Source organism: Ambystoma mexicanum, chromosome 12 (assembly GCF_040938575.1).
Source record: "Ambystoma mexicanum isolate Mex_15411 chromosome 12, UKY_AmexF1_1, whole genome shotgun sequence".
NCBI classification, from domain to species: Eukaryota; Metazoa; Chordata; class Amphibia; order Caudata; family Ambystomatidae; genus Ambystoma; species Ambystoma mexicanum.
Genome location: NC_090936.1, coordinates 1179366155 through 1179385200, shown reverse-complemented (window position 1 = coordinate 1179385200; position 19046 = coordinate 1179366155). Strand labels below are relative to the sequence as shown.

The 19046-nt window shown below is 48.3% G+C and overlaps 1 protein-coding gene across 3 annotated transcripts in view; it reads left to right on the top strand.

Annotated features, from left to right (window-relative positions):
* Positions 1–19046, top strand: part of HAL (histidine ammonia-lyase) — a 146798-nt gene that overhangs the window by 94594 nt on the left and 33158 nt on the right. For all 3 annotated transcript variants that reach the window (XM_069629828.1, XM_069629830.1, XM_069629829.1), the window contains exons 15-17: positions 11735–11800; positions 12162–12327; positions 13523–13657. In XM_069629828.1, coding sequence (XP_069485929.1) covers positions 11735–11800; positions 12162–12327; positions 13523–13657 — 367 coding nt within the window. The remainder of the gene's footprint in view (positions 1–11734; positions 11801–12161; positions 12328–13522; positions 13658–19046) is intronic.

The window sequence follows — 19046 nt, the reverse complement described above, 5'->3', positions numbered from 1 at the left end:
TGATCACGCCTCTGGAAGTCCAACTGGAGCTCACCAAAGTTCTGGGCATATTCGTCCACACAAAGACGTTGCACTGCAAAATGGGTTTAAGGTCCTCTGGTATTTGCGATTTGCAGCCCTGGAAGGTCAAAGCACCTTGGGGGATGGCTCGATCTGCAGTTCGTCTTGGGGCTGGTTGGTCCCACCAGCCAAAGGGAAGGAATCATCCTCTTCAGAGGTCCTCTGGGTCAGGACAGCACTGGTCAGTTCACGGTTACTGGAAGGCTCTGCAGGTGTCTCTGGTTGTCTTCAGCTGCAGATGCTCTGTTCTAGTGGTTGACTTGCCTTCTGCCTCGGGTACCTCACCTTTTATTTGGATTTCCCATTCACTCCTCTGCAGACTCTCTCAGCAGTTCATACAAAGGGGCAGGTGGCTGTCAAACAAGGACAGCCAGCCCACCAGTGTCGACTGGGTCCATTCAGGCACTCTGGCAGATCAACGGACAGGGGAGTGTAAAATTCCTCCCCCTGCTTCCTTCCTTCAGACACACTGGAGCCTAGGTGGGGACACCCAAGGGTTCCTGCCGAAGTCAAAAACTCACACAGACCTCCCCCTACCAGAATGATAGAGGAAGGGCTAACAAAGGACAAGAAATGGTGAAAAAAGAAAGGAGCCACCATGTTAGAACATAGGTGACGCTTTTGTGCTTAACCGAGGCTGTGAATACAGTAAGTGGTATAAAATAGCGCAAATGTTGGTAGGCCACGTCCACTGCCACCAGCCATAACCACAGGGTTGTCACTGTGACCAAATAGTCCCAGGAGCAGAGAGAAGGGGGGGATACTAGGTATCCCCTTAGCACTTCACATAAGGTGTGGTTTGCTAATCTCTCGTAGGTTACAGTTTTAGGAAGGATACTAAGTATGCCTCTATCCTTTAGAACCGTTATTTTTAAGGATAGTTGAGGAATATCAAAAGAGAACCCAAAGGGTAACCAGCAACACAGCACATCGGTTGTTGTGTGCTGCAAAAGTGTAACACAGATGCCTTTAAGAGATATGGAGGAAAGCCTATCTTTTAAAGGCATATTGATCTGATATGATACGTTATTTATAACGTGCTCAATACCCCAAGGTTTCTAAGCACGGACCCGGGGATCGAACCTGTGTTGCTCTGCCTCATCTTGCTTCCAAGGCAAGCGTGTTGCCCCTGAGCTATCCTCCCGAGACTGGAAACATATTCCATATTGGAATCAAAGCCAATACGTTTTTAAATGTATTAGTGACTAAAAAGTCAAAGGAGCAGAAAGAAGAGGGATACTAGGCATCCCTTTGGCACTCCACATAAGGTGGTGCGTGCCAATCTCTGACTATAAAGTTTTAGGAAAGATACTTAGTATCTCTCTCTCCTTAAGAACTGTAGTTTCAAATGGATTGTGTCCTCCAAAGTATTCCACATCTTTGACATGCAATTTTTCGGCAGACGGCATCCTGCGTTGATGGCGTCTGGTTGATGTCCCTCGAAGGCCTCCGTTGTGGGTGACGTCATCGGATGTTATAAGTAGCACGCAGAGCGCCCGTAGCTTCAGTTCTGTTTTTTCTGAAAACGGGTTTGCTTCGAGAACTCGGCACGCCTCATGTTATCTACTTCGATAGTGTCTTCTACCCCGCCGATCCTGCCGTCTGGCTTCAAAAAATGTCGGGACTGTAAGTCCAAGATGTCCATCACGGACCTGCACCGTATCTGCTTGTGGTGTCTGGGCGAGAGCCACAAAACAGACGACTGCTTGAAGTGCCAGTCGTTAACTGCCAAGGCCTTGCGGGAGCGTAAGGGTAAACACTTGTGTATAGGCACGTTATAAATGCCATATCATATCATAAATTGCAGGTAGGTCGGGTGTCCAAACCCTGTGAATCCAGTTAGCGGTGACCGTAAATAAGCGGAACCGGAAGTAGCGTCATCGCGGCGGAACGGGAAAGAGCACGGCGGCCATCTTTAAAAACACAATCCATTGCCATCCTCCCCAACCATTCCACATCCGACCCTGCGACCTGTCCAAACCCATAACCCACCCAATTACCAACCTGAAAATGCCAAAAGTTGTTAAAAAAGCATGCGATCGGCAGCGCCAGGACCGCTTCTCCCGGGAGGAACTAACCATGCTTGCTGAGACCCTCCAGGACAATGCTGCGGTGGTCTTCTCCACGCAAATGACCAGGCCGGCAATAGCCAAAAAGAAGGCCATATGGTCCCTGGTGGCACAGCGTGTCAGTGCGGTGGGGAGCGTACCCCGCAACGCACAGCAGTGCAGAAAGCGGTGGGACGACCTGAGGCTCCGCGTCAGGAGCATCCTCTCGGCGAATAGGAACCTGGGCACGGCAACCGGGGGTGAATCTGATTCCCCCATCAAATTGCAAGCATGGGAGGAAATCTGTGCATCCACCATTGGAATGGAGAGCATGCAAGGAGTCGGAGGGATGGAGAGAGGAGTCCCGACATCAGGAGATGCAGGTAGGTGGCTCCAATCAAGCCTTGCAAAAATCACCAATCATGTGAAGTACTATGTTTCCCCATAGTGCAAATGCAACACATCAGCAGGAGACTGCCCACAGACAAATCCGAACTCCACCCTGTACACATGCAGCATGCACACCCTAACTGCTGGCACCCACATACCACCATGCTACTTCCACACAAAAGGCAGACAACCTGTATGCCCCTGCCTCAAATGTGCTGCATGTACCTACTGATAAGATGTTATTCGTCACAATGCACGCCCAATGTCCGCAGACCCATCAATAACACTATCCCTCCTTTGCTCCACCACAGGCTCTGATTCAGACCTCCAGGATGAGGACACCACTGCCTCCACAGCCACCAGGAGGGCCAGGACAACTGTGCCTAGCCCGCAAGCCTCCACCTCTGCCGTCCCGAGGAAAACACCCGAGCAGCCACAAACCCTGCCAGGGGAAGAGGACAGGGCACAGACTCAGCAGCAGCAGCGCACATGACACACATTGTGCCCACCGAAGGGACAGGCTCTGCTGCAAGCAGCACCCTTGGTGAAATTGCTGCCATAGCAGCATCCTCCGACAGTGAGGCAGGGAGCATCGAGGAGATCGATGATGGAAGCCCCACTGCCCACCCACATTCCCCCTAAACATCCCTAAGCCCCCTGCAGGTGGATGCCACACAGGGGCAGTCGGAGGCCGAGGATTGGCCAGCCACCCCATCCACGTTGCCGGAGCTGAGCAACCCAATGGGCATGCCAATGCCATTGGCCATGAGCCAGAGGAACCAGCAGACCCTGGATGAGATTGTCACCCGGCAGCAGCAGCTATCCACCCTCCTCAATGAACACGTTGCAGAGTGTGGGGGGGCAAGGGATACCATGGAGAAATGTGCAGACCGAGTCACGGCTGCCATTGAGTCCTCCACGAAGGACATCTGCACAGAACTCGCGGCTGTGCGGCACGTCCTTCAGAACTGGTGCAGACCATTCGGGACAGCCGTCCAAATGTGCAGCCAGGACCCTCCTCGTCAACCAGCTCGGCACAGAGCAGCCCCATCCGCAGATCAGGGAGGAACCTGCGCAGCACGGCCAGGGGTGCCCCGGGGGCCAGGGGAGGGGACTGTCATTAGTGCCCGGACAGTGGAGAAGAACTACATCACACACTGCTGCACAGACTGAACCACACCTTCGTAGGGATTCCAGGGGGGAGGGGGAAGTGGGGGTGTTCAGGGGGGAGGGGGGAGTGGGTGTGTTGGGGTGTTCAGGGGGGAGTGGGTGTGTTGGGGTGTTCAGGGGGGAGGGGGGAGGGAGGAGTTGGTGTGTCATACCTTTTCACTATTATAATACACTTTATCGTTTAGCACAAATCCAATGTGTGGACATTGCTCATTGCGTATGTGTGCTTTATTGTTGTACAGTCCACAGTGTGCATGTCCCAGACACACACAGTGCCCCAAGTGCCGTCTCCATGTTACACACGTGTGTGCTAGAAGCATTGGTCAATGAGATTCTGACGCATTTCACGCCCCTCCTGTGCATCGCTGCCTCCTTGAGGTGCTGCCACATCCCCACCCTCCTCATCCTCATCGTCAGGTGGTTGCAGTTCTGCGTCAGGGGGCACATTTTGTCTGACGCACATATTGTGTAGCATGACACATGCCATGACGATCTTCGCAACCTTCTCATGGCGGTACTGGAGTGCCCCGCCAGACCTGCTGATGCAGCGGAAACGTGCCTTCAGTAGGCCGAAAGCCTGCTCAATCACCACACGGGTACGTGCATGGGCACGGTTGAAGTCCTCCTCATGCTGGTTCTGTGGGTTCCGCAGTGGTGTAAGAAGCCACCTCTTCAGGGGATAGCCTGCATCACCTGTATGTGGGCAACAATGTATGTGTCAGGGATGAGATTGATTTCTGAACATGACGTACCACCATGCCTTGCATTCAACTGTAACTTTCGACCACTTTTAGTTGCGCTAATGGATTCACACTATGCAACCCGTATATGTTAATGGCTCTCATGTACTGTTTTGCATGCCAAAACACAATGTATGCAGGGGGGACAAGTGCCTTGTGAGTGCCCATCCACTGTGTACGTTCAGGCCGTTTCATTAGGTGACCTGGCACGTATCCTGTGAGGTTAACGCGCACATGATCGCAACATTGCTGTCTGCCTCATTATGACCCCAGTGAACAATACTGATGTCAATAGGGACAGTTTGTGGGCCTTGCTGTCTGTGTTGTGGTGCATTGATGTTCCAATCCATCATGTGCCTCCTTTGGGCACAGTTATGGGGGACAGGCCTTTCAGTAGATGGTGTTTGGTGACGTGCATGTAGGTGCATTTCGTTGGAGTCAATGTGGTCACATTTTGTACAATGCACTTGCAGATGGTTGTGTCATGGTTGGGACACACCTTCATTCACATGTTAGGGCTGCTTCGGTCAGGCATCACGTATACAGGTGTCAGATGACGTAAGTGCTGCCTCAGGGTATGATCTGGCTACTGGTAGTCGCAGCCAGGTGTCGTATGCATCATTCCCCCCCCTTTCTGCCAGGTGAAGTATGCATTGGTACGTCGATCACCTACCCACTTCACATTTCCATGCTCATGACATGAGACTCACCGAGTAGCCAGGATCTTGGCCCTGCATGTCGCTCCATGTAGCGTGGTATTGTGGAGTTACGCAGGACCATTGAATCATGGGTTGATCCGGGGAATCGGGCACAACAATGTGTGAAGATCCTGTTGGAGTCACAGACCATTTGCACGTTGATTGAGTGAAATAGTTTACGGTTGCGGTACGGTACCTCCATGGCACGTGGGACCGACAATTCCACATGGGTGCAGTCGATGGCATCAATGCAACCAGGTATGCCAGCTAGTGCATGGAAACCCACTTTGGTGTTAGCAATCTCCTGGGCAGACCGTGGCAATGAGATGTGGTCATCTGTGTGCTTGAGGAGGGCATCCAGCACTTGGATCAGTGTACATGAGAATAATGGTTGTGATATGCCATGCAAGTGCCCCACTGTGTGCTGGTAGGTGCCTGTGGCCAGGAAGTGGAGCACGGACACTACCTTCAGTAGGGGGGGGGGGGTGGCGGTGGGTGTTTCAATCATGCTGACGATGTTGTGTATCATGTCCACAATGGTGGTGATGGTGTCCCGGTCCAGTCAGTACAGGGTGTGGATCTGCTCAGCGGTGAGGTTGAATGGACTGGCTCTGATGTGTGGGATTGGGGGCTGCCTGCATGGTGCCACTGGCTTTGCTGGTGGGGCTTGCTGGCCCTGCCTTGCCCTCCTTCTCCTCCTGCGTCTCCTCTGTGCAGCCTCTTGTTGTTGTTGTTGTATTTGAAGTTGTAGCACTTGCATTGCTATCAGGTCCTCCAGCCCCAACATTGCTAGTCCTATTGGTATCATTGTGGAGTGTGACTGGGTGTGGGAAGGGGTTGGGTGTGCTCTTTTTGTACTTCCTGAGTCTGTATTGCCTCCACCTGTGCTGATTCTGTGCACCTGTGGCAGCTGGATTCACTTTACATGGCCCTTTACGGTTGGTTCGCGATGGCGTAATTAGCACCATGGCGGTAAGGTACTTAACGGGCTGGGTGATGGCGTTGGGTGCATGTCCGCTTGGGTCGGCATTCACGTACCTTTGCGCCATGCCGGTAATTACGGTGTGGGATGTCGCGTGCGCGCGTCCTTGGTGCAGTTAGCGGCAGCGTTAACTACGATGCCGCTAATGGCATCGTAGTTAACGGTCACGGGTCATGATCGGACCTAGCGGAAAACGATGGCGGTAATCATTTACCGCCATCGTTTTTCACTTAGCGCCTGGGTCGTAATGAGGCCCTATGTATTTATAGTTTTTTTTTTTTTTTTCTTTTTCTCCATTTATAGTGCACAATGTGCAATTGGAGGAGAAAAGCATGCAAATTACATTTAGTTACATCTGGGAATATACAGAAGAACTTTACATGAGGTAGGGTGTTGCAGGAGATAGTGAGGCTGGGAGATCATGGGGGCATACACAGTTAAGTAAACAGCCACGTTTTAAGAGCTTTACGGAAGGCGCAGTACAATTCTTCCTCCCCAAGTCCTGTACATCTGTGTTCGTATCTCGGTGTCCATGTTGTGCACACCGATGCCTGTGGCTATTCGGCGTATTAGAAATAAACCAATAAGAGCATTTGGTGAGGAGTTGCAGTTTTTGGCTGCATTGGAGGGGAAGATGGAGCCTCCTGCTGTGGATCTTTTGACTCTGGGCTGGACTAACCAGTAGGAGTACGGAGTTCTGGAAGGCCTGGATGAGTTGGTTTTGGTGATTCTCTGGGACAGTTACAGAGGGGTGGATCTTGAGATGCATTTGTGTGTGATGGAGAGGGTCTTAAACATAATTCTATCTTGGATGAGAGCCAGTGAACAGCTCTCCTGGTGGCAGAGATATGTTCAGATGTAGTGATATTTAGTGCAGTACATAGAGAGTTGTTTTGGATCGTTTGTAGTTTTTGGACGTTGTGTGCAGAGGTGCCTGCGAAAAGGGCATTGCAGTAGTCGAGTCTGGCGCCGACCACAGCCCAGGCAATAGTAAGCCAGCTCTCAGATGAGAGGAATGGTCTAGTGGCATTTATCAATTTGGTAGTGTAGGGTGATGAAGAGGAAATGGCGTTTACTTGGTGTGGTGGAGTGGTATCAAGGTAGACCCCCAGGGTTTTAACTGCAGGGGAGACTGTGATCAGAGTGCCATCAATGTTGAAGGCTACGTACCTAGGATCAAGTTTTTTTAGAACCGTAGACAGCCTGACTATTAGGAGCTCAGTCTTCTCGTCATTTAGATATAGTCTGTGCGTTGCCATCCAAGCTCCGATGGACGTGTCAGCTATATTGCGGGTGTCTGCATCCTTCGAGTAGTTGCCAGAAAGGGGCAGAAGGATTTGCCTGTCGTCGGCATAGTTGGTGTAGGCTATGCCGAGGTAGTTAAGGAGATCCAAGCAGGGCTTAGTAAATATGTGAGTGTGGGTGAGATGCAGGATACTTTAGGTACTCTACATTATACTGGAACTGGGGGAGCACTTGTGTTGTCAGCAAAGACTCTCATTACTCTGCTGTCTGAGTGTCATGACCGTTCCCAGGCCTACCCCGCCCTTGCACACTTTCCCATCATCCAGGTTTCGCTTGCTCTCTCACTCCCACACTACAGGCACTCCCAGACTGAGGAAATGTAGGAGGCTTGGATATTAAGGCACTTACTGGTTTCCCCCAGGATGGCCCACCATCAGGCCAGGTAGCCACCAGAAAGTGCACTCTAGCTGATGGGAGTGGCTCACTATATGAGGACACACCCAGGCATGCCGCTTGCTTCGCGTTGATCTGCACCAGCAGCTGAACGCTTACCAGGGACTCTTAGTGTTCTGCAAAACTCCAGCGGCCTGCAAAGGAAGAAAACCAGATTACTGAGAGGCACAACACAACAGCAAAAACCTTGAATTACTTACCATCAGCATCATGCAGACTCCAGCTGTCGCCTCTGCGCTCTGGAGTCCATCCCTCACCAGCGCTGCTCATCCCTCAATCCAGCATGAGTTCTTTCAGTGCTCCAACGTTCGTCACTGGCCGGCACCTGCAGAGGGAGAAATAACGTTACCACGAAGACAGAGGCAAGCTCTTACCGCATGCAGATAACAGACTGCAGTTTACCTTCTTCTAATGCTTACCTTGGCAAAAAGCACGGAGCGTGGCTACATTGACAGCTGGAACTCCAGCAACACACAGCTCCTCTCACGCGCTGCAACAGTGACAGCTGGAACTCCTGAAACACGCAGGTCATTTCACACGGCAAGTTGCTGTGTTTGTCTACAGAAAGTCTCACATGGAAGCAGTTCTTGTGCTCCACACTACAGGAACAGCGTGTTCTCGCTATAGACATTAGCCAGACCCTGAGGAACACCCTTTGGGTCAAAAGCCACCGGACACTAAGCGAATCCTCCAAGCACAGCACAAACTGGTCACAGCTGGTCTGGGCCTGAAACCAGTGAATTAACTGGCAGTGCACATCCAGATGGCTCCCCTGCGACAGACAGCAGGACGGAGAGCACAGCATTATTTATACGCAGGTGAGCCTAGTACCCATAGGTGACATATCAAGGGGATTGGGGAGTAGAGGGGAGTTTGGGCAACCACAGAGAGAATACAGAAGTCGTATGAATTCGGCCTAGCTGTTCACATACAAGCACAACCCCATGAACACCTCATCACCCTAATAAAATGCAGCTATCCCATGACATTCCGGCCTAGGTGCTCACACAAGCGTCTTTTAGGCCTAACGCAGCCAGACTGCACACATTCAACTGATATCTTCAGTACCACATCTAACGCTAGGATGCAGCTACCAACCAGCAATTACACCAGCTGCACACATAACTGGTGCACCCACCCACGCACCATACGACACTAGCTCTCTACTGACCAGGACTGCGGTTCCCGAGGGCGTTCAACCTACCAGCGCTTTGAGATCATACCAATGTTTGCCACCAACAGCCTTCACTAATGCATGCTTTAGAAGCATATGTGGATAGTGGTGCAGTGGGCAACTATATGGACCATGTTGAAATCAGTTGCTGAAAACGTCACTGCAGTGGATGGCACTCAGCTGCTATCAGGGCCAGTGACGCAATCCACTGAGGAAATTTAACTGCTTTGTCAGGACCGACACAAAGATCTCTTTTGATTTAATCAGTGCTCCTCAATTCCAGATAATCCTTGGGATGCCCTGGCTCGAGGTCCATAATTCCTGTATCGAGGATGTGCAAGAACTCTAACCTTCTCCGACAAATGCAGGCAGTCATATTTTAGGGACGGCCATGCTCCCAGAGTTAACCAGGTCAGACCTACACATAAGCAAAGCGATTTCGCCCTCGGGTTGGTGGAAACGTTGCCTTCCGAGTACCAGGAGTTTCCGGATGTATTCCAGAAAGAACAAGCAAATACCCTTCCGCCGCACAGGCCATATGATTGTCAAAATGATCTCATTCCTGGGTCTCGCGTCCCTTGCAGCCAGATCTATGTGCTGATCGAGCAGGAAAACCTCCATTTTAAGGCTTACATTGATCAGTATCTCGCCAACGGCTTCCTGCATCTATCTAAGTCTCTGGCAGCCTCTCCCCTCTTCTTTTTGCCAAAGAAGGAGGGGGGACTTAGGAACGTGCATCGACACCAGATAACGATCAAGAACTGATACCCACACCCGCTGATAGCGTGCTCCTAGATGATCTAAATGAAGTTGGATCTCAGGGGGGCGTATCATTTGCTGCGAGTAAAGAACAGAGATGAATGGAAGACCACCTTCCGCACCAAATACGGTTTCTATGAATACCAAGTAATGCCCTTCGGGCTGTGCAATGCCCCTGCAGCGTTCCAATATTTTATGATTGATGTCCTGCCAGAATTGTTGGATGTTTCCGCAGTGGTGTACATTGACGACATCTTGATTTACTCTGCCACACTAAAAGACCACATAGACCATGTACGCGCAGTCCTTGAGAAATTGCGTCAAAAGACTATATGCAAAAGTGGAAAAATGCGCTTTTCATGTCTCCGAGGTTGAGTTCCTAGGTTTTGTCCTAACTCCACAGGGGATACGGATTCGATAATCGGAAGGTGGATGTGATTCTCAATTGGCCCTCACCTACGTCTGTAAAACGGGTCCAGAGCTTCCTAGGGTAAGCGTTACACTAAGAAGGAAGCAATCCATTGTGGCTTCTTGAGAGAAAGCTGCGGCGGTGGTCAGATAGTGACAGAGTATTTTACGATCGACCAGGTCGAAGGCAGCAGATCGGTCCAAAAGGAGGAGTATGGCAGGGTTCATTTGCCCCTGATCTCATAATTTTGTTCTTGAGGTCTAGGAGAGCGGACCGTGTGCCATGGTCTGGGCAGAATCCAGACTGGCGGATACCTAGCAAGTGGTTCAATTCCCGGTGATGTTGGATTTGCACACGCGCTGCTCTGTCTAAAATTTTGAGCAAAAGGGGGACTGTGGAGATAGGCCGGTAGTTGTTGGGGAGGGTGGGGTTGATTTTTAATTTTCATTTTTTTTAGTAAGGGTAGACCCCAAGCTTCCTTGAGCCTGGAGGGCACTGTTCCTGCTTTGAGGACCCCAAGCTTCCTTGAGCCTGGAGGGCACTGTTCCTGCTTTGAAGGAGGCATTAATGAATTCTGTGATCAAGGGAGCTAAACTTTCTGCAGAGTCTTTGATGACAGGGGCCTGGCACATATCTCCTTTGCATCTTGAGGGTTTGAGGCTTTTGAGGATGTGAAGGTATTCTAGTTCTGTGACTTGTTTGAAGCGGAACGAGGGGAAACTGAGGCTGTTGGGTGTGGGATAGGTGGTGTTGACCGTGGTCAGTTGGGATGGTTTCAGGGACTGTCTTTTGCTAGGAATGTTGTTGAGAGAGTACATTTTTAGGATCATGGCATTCTGAATGTTAGAGATTATTTGATAAGTTTGACAAGTGCAATGTTGTGTTTTTTTAATATGTTTTTACCGCGATGTCCGCGGACACTGGCCACTGTCCGCGAATCCAAGATGGCAGGAGTTCCAAAAATCGGACTCACTTCATGCTTTTCACCATCCAATCAGCGGGTGCGTCCGATGTCCGCGGACACCACGTTGCCTTCTAAGCCAATGTGTCCACGGAGCGGACATAAATATCACACATTTTTTGAGAACCACTTTTTGGTCATTTTTTTAAAAAGTACTGGACGGATTTTCACCAAATTTACAAAAGCACGCTTTCGGAACCGAGCCGCCACTCCTGCCACAAATTTGGTGAAAATCCGTCCAGCGGTTTGGGCTGTAGGCGTGAGCAAAGTTTTTTTTCTCCATGGGGGAAAAAAAGAAATTTTGGCACACCCCCTATAACTTTGCCCCCCCTGGACCAAACCACACCAAACAAACCTCCTTATCTATGCCAAGGGCCTCAAACCTTTGGCTCTCCAGATCTTTTGGACTACAACTCCCATCATCCCTAGCCATCATAGTCCATGTCGAGGAATCATGGGAGTCGTAATTGAAAAAACCTGGATCACAATGGGTTGCAGACCCCTGACCTATGTTGTGCAATTTGAAATTCTATATTTATTTTATGTTTGTATCATTTGACATTAATCTGTTACAACAATAATTAACGTAACATGTTCAGAAATCTTTTGTGTCATTTGTGTTGAATTCTTAACATTTATTTCAAGATGGTGTTTGCTGACAGAGGGGAAACAATTTCTGGTGGAAACTTCCATGGTGAATACCCAGCAAAAGTAAGCGCTAATTGAAATAAATATATTCCCCGGGTCCAGATAAGAGTTTGTGATGGGAGTATTTTTCTCACCAAGTAAGTGGGAGTAAAAATTAAGTTTGAGAGAATACAAAGGTATTAATCATGGCTGGCTGGAGTATATTTTTCATGCTCGGTCTTGCAGAGAAACCTGGATTAAACAAAAAAAAATGCGTTGTGCGAAAGAACATTTTAAGAATCATTTTAGACTGAACAGAAAGGGAACTTTTCCTCATCAATACACAGCTTCCCAGATGACTTCCTGCAACGCTGAAGTAATGCTCATTTTAATATTCTGTAAAATGTGGTGTTTTTCAAGGCACTGAATTTGCTTTTCTTTTCAGGCTCTAGACTACCTGGCCATTGGCGTCCACGAACTCGCTGCAATTAGTGAAAGGCGAATTGAAAGGCTGTGTAACCCGTCCCTTAGCGAACTGCCAGCATTTCTAGTTACGGAAGGAGGACTGAACTCCGGGTTCATGATCGCTCACTGCACGGCAGCTGCCTTAGGTATGCCCCCCAAAGCGTTGATGGGTGAAACTGACAGCCATCTTAGAAAGTGGCAGCCATCTTAGATTTTTAGTGCTCATTAACAATGTAAGGGTTTTGAAGCCCAGTTCCAAGCTTTAATCAATTCCTCCCAAAAACATGTATCCGCGAAAAGCATAGAAGCATGAAACATGAAATGGCACGCTGTTCTTTCACCTTGACCCAGGTGAAGGTACATGAGGCGTTCTGTGATTAGAGGAAAAACAATTCAGCGATAAAGCCCGAACACAAGCGCACTGGATATGCTCTTCAGGTCTTGGCATAGTTCCGCTCTTTGTCAATACATTGGATTATGGGTTCTAGAGTGAAGAGATTAGAATCGATGCATGCCTCCCTCTGAATTTTTCAGACTTTTCAAGAACTTCGTGGTGCATTTGGCAATCGAGCTATTAGCTATTTTGACCATTGTGGTGATGAGTGCCGCAAGGAGCCAATGCATATTTTGCACAGCCAGGTATAGCACTTTCATGATGCAACTGAGGAGTGCAGTTTCAAGAATGCGGTGGAGTACTGCACTCCGAGTACATGTGCCAACTGCACTTGGTGATGCAGACAAAGCTGTTATTTTGGACATGTTACTAGCCAGAACATGCTATTAACTGGCACTTGTCATGACCGTTAATAGTAGAATTCTGTTTGTTAAAATGCTGGACAACCTAGAGCCTGTCAGATGTCCAGGATGCTTTGCTGTGCAAACCTGTTGCTACCTTTGTTGGCTCTGTGCCATCTGGAATAGCGACATCTGTAGTTTCTAGTTAGTCTGTACCATTGCTTTTCCCATGGTCCCTCGAAAATCTAAAGTTATCTGAGGATCCAAAGGGGATTTGAGCAAATACTGTTTGTGCTTTTCTAGACGTTGTCACTTAAAAACAGCTGTTTATAAATATTGCCACTGAGATGTGGTACACACTGGCAAGGGTCTAAGTGCTTCTGTTGATGACCCATAGTGAGAAACCTAGAACTCGTCCCTTTAATTTCTGGATCTCATACTCGCAACTGCAAACCCAAAGCACTTTGCACACAATTAAGGTTTCCCTGCTGGGTTAAAGGCAACTGAATTCCTTTGCTTAGCCTGCATGGAAGGCCTTCAAATTCACCTGTGCATTGATGTTCTTGGATGACCTGTTTCTTGAGAGCTGTACCTTTCTTTCCGCAGTATCTGAGAATAAAGCACTGTGCCATCCTTCTTCGGTGGACTCGCTCTCCACGAGCGCAGCGACGGAGGATCACGTGTCCATGGGCGGGTGGGCTGCGCGCAAGTCCCTACGGGTCATAGAGCATGTGGAACAAGGTAAGCTCACGTATGTTGTTTGTAAACTATGTAGATGACTGTCGCACACTTGATGATTCTCCTGCTCTCGAGGACTCTCCAGCCTACCTCTCAGCATCCACCTACTACATGCACTACTCTAGGACACGTTGCACTACTCTAGGACACATTGCACAACACCTCCATTTGGATGCAGCTATCCCTCATGATAACAATTCGCTCTAGCTGCACACACTGACTCTCCTGACCTCTCTTGGCCCTCTTCCTGCTCCTACCTGCAAGGCAAAAAACCTCGGGGTCATCTTCAGCTCCACACTCTCCTTCTCTCCTCGCATCTCTGGCGTCTCTAAGATGTCACACTACCAGCTACACCTCCTCAGAAGTATCCTTCCTTTCCTCTCCTTCCCCCGGAAGCTCACTGTCTCTAGAGCCCTGGTTCTCTCGAAGCTGGACTACTGTAACAGCCTCTATCTAAATCTGCCTGCCTCTACTCTCTGCCCTTTGCAACTCATCCAGAACTGGACTGCGAGACTTGTCCTTGGCCTCAAGCCCAGGGACCGTATCTCTCCAGGACTGAAATCACTGCACTGGCTCCCAGTGGCTGCGAGGATTAAGTTCAAAACCCTCTGCATTGTCCACAAGGCCTTCTTGGGCCAAAATACCTTCAACTCTCTCTTCCTAAATATCTTCCTTCTCGAACTCTTAGCTCATCCGCCTCCAACTCCCTCAGGGTAAGCCGCTTCTCCAAGCAACGAGTTGGGGGTAGATCTCTCTCTGCAGCAGGGGCCTCCCTCTGGAACAGCCTTCCTGCCTCCCTGAAACTTGAGGAGAACCATCTCCGGTTCTGGAAGCACCTCAAAACCTTCCTCTTCGCCTCCGCCTTCTCTCCCCTGCTAAACTTACTGAATCTGTAACTGGGCCTCTCACCGATCTCGGTCCTTGGCCCAGCCACTCTTCCCTGCACTGCCTCCCTGGCAACCCCTGCACTGCAGGACTGTCTCTGTATCCCTGCACTTACCTTGCACTTCCCACCAGCTGGCCCTTATTTATTTATCTTGTATTCTACTAACCCTGTACTGCACTTTCCCCTCTGCCTTTCCCCTTGCACTTTTCCCTTCCCCTCTACCCTTGCACTTGCGCGATCTGAATGACACCTGGCCTAGTAGGATCGTTGTCTGTCTCCCCTTGTTCCCCCCCTGCCTCGTCGCGCCTTGAAACACTTGTGTATAGGCACGTTACAAATGCCATATCATATCATATATCCTGCTCTTGCATTCTCTCCTGACTACCTCTCGGCACCCATCCACTACTTGGGTGACTAGCAGGGACTTGGCCACCCGTACCTACCTTTGTATTGGCTAAAATGCACACATGTATTCTATAATTCTCTGACAAATGTTCCATAACTGGACTTGTACCCTAAGGGCGTTCAACCTACAGCGCGTTGGGACCATACCAATGGTGAAAAGCGCTTTACAAATGACTATTACATTACATGTCCAGTGCAAAATGAAGAGTAGAAAAAGGGAGACTAAAAAAGCCACCTTTTTTAGTTTTGCTTATTCGGTTGCGCTTTAGCGCCACCTATAAGCTGAAACTATTATTTTAGAGTACATAAAGGGAGAAATGCCATATGAAGAGGGGCACAAAGCTTGTAGGCGTTATTTGGTGATTTGACTGCCCAGGGCCATACTGATCCCTATGGCCATTCCCACACAGTTCTTTCCCCTGCCTGCCCAAAACACATCCTCCTGGGATCTCTTTGGGCTGGCTTTATCAAGCCTTACGATCAGAAGTGCCTGCCAGTGTGTCTTCTGAGAGTTAATGACTTGATTGGAGTTGTAAACATGCTGCTGGTGTAATAACATTTTTGTAACCAGGTCTGCGTTCAGCCACTCCATTTATAAGTACCATCTGTGTCCTTTACTGAGGTCCTGTTACAATTGGCAAAGCCAACAGTTTTGGCTTGTGTGTACGTATTCACCATTTGCAAGTCACTGCTATTAGTTGCCCAGGTAATTGCACTTTTTTGCAGCTGCTATCGTTGATGGACAGTAAATACTGCTACAGCAGTGTCTGGCAAATGCCTTACCCATGCCTACAAAAAAGCCCAAACTAATGCCCGTTTGTTTTTGATTCATTGTAAAATGTGTTTTTTGTTGCTCTAAAAGCTATTGAAACCTACGCAACCCTGTCACCCACATCCTCATGTGCCAAACCCCTGAAGTATTTAGCTTGTACCTTGTGCACATTTCTGCAGACAGAATTGTAAACGATCGCTAAAATGGTAGCCTTCATTTTTATTTTTTCACCTCTAGATCAGCGCAGTCTTTGATTTTTGTACTAGATACTATGCAGAATTATTTTGTGTCTTTATTGAGCAGGGACCTAGCTCCAGAAAATAACTGAGCGCCGTACATCAATACAGGTTAATGTGCACTTTACTTGACCCTGATTTCTCTGCAGTAGGTTGGACCAAATCTTTCATCTTGTATTGGCTGTTCCTCGGAATTGAAGTGGCCTGAGTTGGTTGCAGGCTTTGCTTCCAGGGATGGGTTGGCCTCTGGAGTCCTTGTCGAAGCTTTATTTATTTATTTTTATAGCGCGCCAAACCCGAAGGTATCTGGGCTTAGTTTTGGTGATGTGAAAGCAATGGTGAATGCCTTATAATGTTGACCATCTTTCGGAAGCTGCTACAGTGGAAAAGCTACTTTCCTTTTCTGAGGCAGTCAAGGAATTGAGGTGAAGCAGCCGCCACGCAGGAAGGGTGCAGATCCCAAGGCAGGTCCACATTCACAATGTCCAATTGTTGCATCATTAGGTGACCATTCAATGATTGAGGGCTGTCAAAAACGGCCCTTTTGGGTCCATGATAAGTCAGTTCCATTAAATGAAAAGGGTGCAGAGCAGATGGGTAACTCACTTGCCACAGAGATGTGTGTGCAACCTGCAGACTCGGGTATGAATCCCGGCAGGCCGACTCGGAAATCCCTCCTTCCAAGGGAGATGGAGTAGCATGATGTGCTATATAAAAGGGATGTTATTCCTGCATGGAACTCCCGTGAAAGCTACAGTGTTGCACCAATGCTGAGAAGTGCCAGGTCTCACAACGTCAAAGTTGCAAGCCTTGATCGCCCGGTAGTGCATGTCCATTTGTGGCAATGATTGAGATTTTCACATGTCCTTGTTGTAGCAAACCACCTTGGATCTCAACAAATGCTAATCTGTAATGACCTGAACTCTCCCCTGTGACTCTGACCCACTGTGATGAGGTCACATGGGGTCACCCATCCGTGTGAGATGCTGAGGGGCTCTGGGACCAGGGATGGCCACTTGCGGGGTAAAGAACTACCTATATGGGCCAATCCCTGAGCCCATCTAAACAATGACTGGGGGGAGAAGACCAGAAAAGACCAGACCAAAGACCAGGAGCATGCTAAGGGTCATAGCTCTGACCATGTTAGATACCCCATCCATAAAGCATGCCTAGCCAGCATGTAGTTGCATTGATCACAAGGAGATGTGTCATTGCAGTAGAGTGAGGTTGTTTTTGCCAAAATTCTGCCTTGATAGCGACTTGGGGCGAAACACTTGTCGGCTTGAATAGGCATATGTGGAATTTGTGACTAATCAAAAAATTGAATTCTGTCTGAATTTTTATAATAGACATGATTAATATGTGACCTATCAAACAATCTGATATTTGTTTGCATTTGTAGTAATTAAAATATTTTCTAGTACACATTGTATGGGAGAGTGCAATCATTGGGACTGACGGTTATTGCAATTAATTCAAGGTAGTGGACCCAGTGAGTCATGCAGTGACACTCAGTTATAGAATCACATAATAAACCAACCCTGTTACAAGTATACACCTTGCAACATTACTTTTTAGAACTCAATTTAGAGCTATTAAGACAAATCTCATACTTTCTGGAGGGGCCTCAAGCTACTCATGATAAGTATGAACACTCAATAACTATTTTAGAATGCACTTAGCAAATCTGGGAAAGCAAAACCCAATTACGCTTTAAGAAAGACAGTGTGTATTTCAGAGTAAGTAATAGACATATTGTTACATAACTATCCTTTACCTAATAGCTAATTATACCCAGTATACCTTTTTAATGAGTGTATAATACAGTTTCTAAGGTAAGTAATAACTTTATGAAACGATTTTAGAATGGTACCAAAGCAATTCAGGGAAGCACAACCCACGGTTACAAGTTTAGAAGAGCAGCAGCTAATCAAGGTGAGTACGACATATATACTTTTAAAAGGGGTTAACCGCAACTAAAAAAGAATGACACAAAGTTATTCAGGGCAGGTAAACCCTATTGGCAAGCTTTTACACTCATTCCTTTAAGAATACTAAAACAGTACCAACACCTATTACTTTTCAGAAGGGGGGAAACACAATTCAAAGTAACTTGTACACTTTTTAGAGAGGCAGAATGCAACTCAAAGGTAAGCATAAACTTAATGACACTTGTAACTTAATTTTTCACAGAAGTTCAGTTACCACACTAACCTCTTTAGCAAGTAAGTACTTTTACACTTGTTATACTTCAAGACAGACTTCCTATCTTATAAAATCCTTGTAAGGGGAGTTTTCCTAAAGTCCTACTGGCAGTAAGACTTTAGTAAGCTATCCCAGTGGTTTGTAGAACCCCGACTCTTAGTATCAGTCTGTACTAGCTCAGGACCTTGCTTGAAAGGCCGAGCAGTCAGGCTTATCTTATGAGGAAGATGTGAGCTGTAGGTAAGTAATCTGAATCTAGTTAGCAAAGAAGCACTTATACTCATAAATTGTATAAAAGTTTCTGATGTTTGTTAATCTGCTTAGAATCACATGCTGTGCATAGGCCCGACATCCAGTGGTCATTGCGGAGTAATGCATTTTGTTTTTCGTAGTCGAAAAGGGACGTCGACAAGGCGTGTCTGAAACACTATCCCTATAGTGACGTGCGTTGTACCCACAATCCCTCACGCGTCGAGGTCCCTCAGATTGTTTTTTTCCGCCCAGCTACTGGTCGCCTTTACGCGGAGCTCCTCGAGAGACATTGCAGATTTCATCTCCTCGACCTTTGGTCGTTTTTCCTATTTAATATAGAACATATCGATCCCTCCCTCGACGCTGTTGTGAAGCTGTCTCCGCAGAGCAAGATCTTCGACGGAGGGGATGAGCGGAGGAGATCTTTCGGCGTTGCCGAACAAGTGACCTGGCCTCGCAGGCCATATACAGTAGGGAGAGTGGGGGTCGTGGGACATCTCTGGTTCTTTTCTGAGAATGCCTTTCCTTTTCCCCTTCCTTTCCCTTGGGGTGGTTATCACGATTTATTGCCTCGGCTATGGAGAGGACACCCTTTAGGTTTTGCCCGCTTTGCAAGTGCAAGTTTACTTGGAAGGA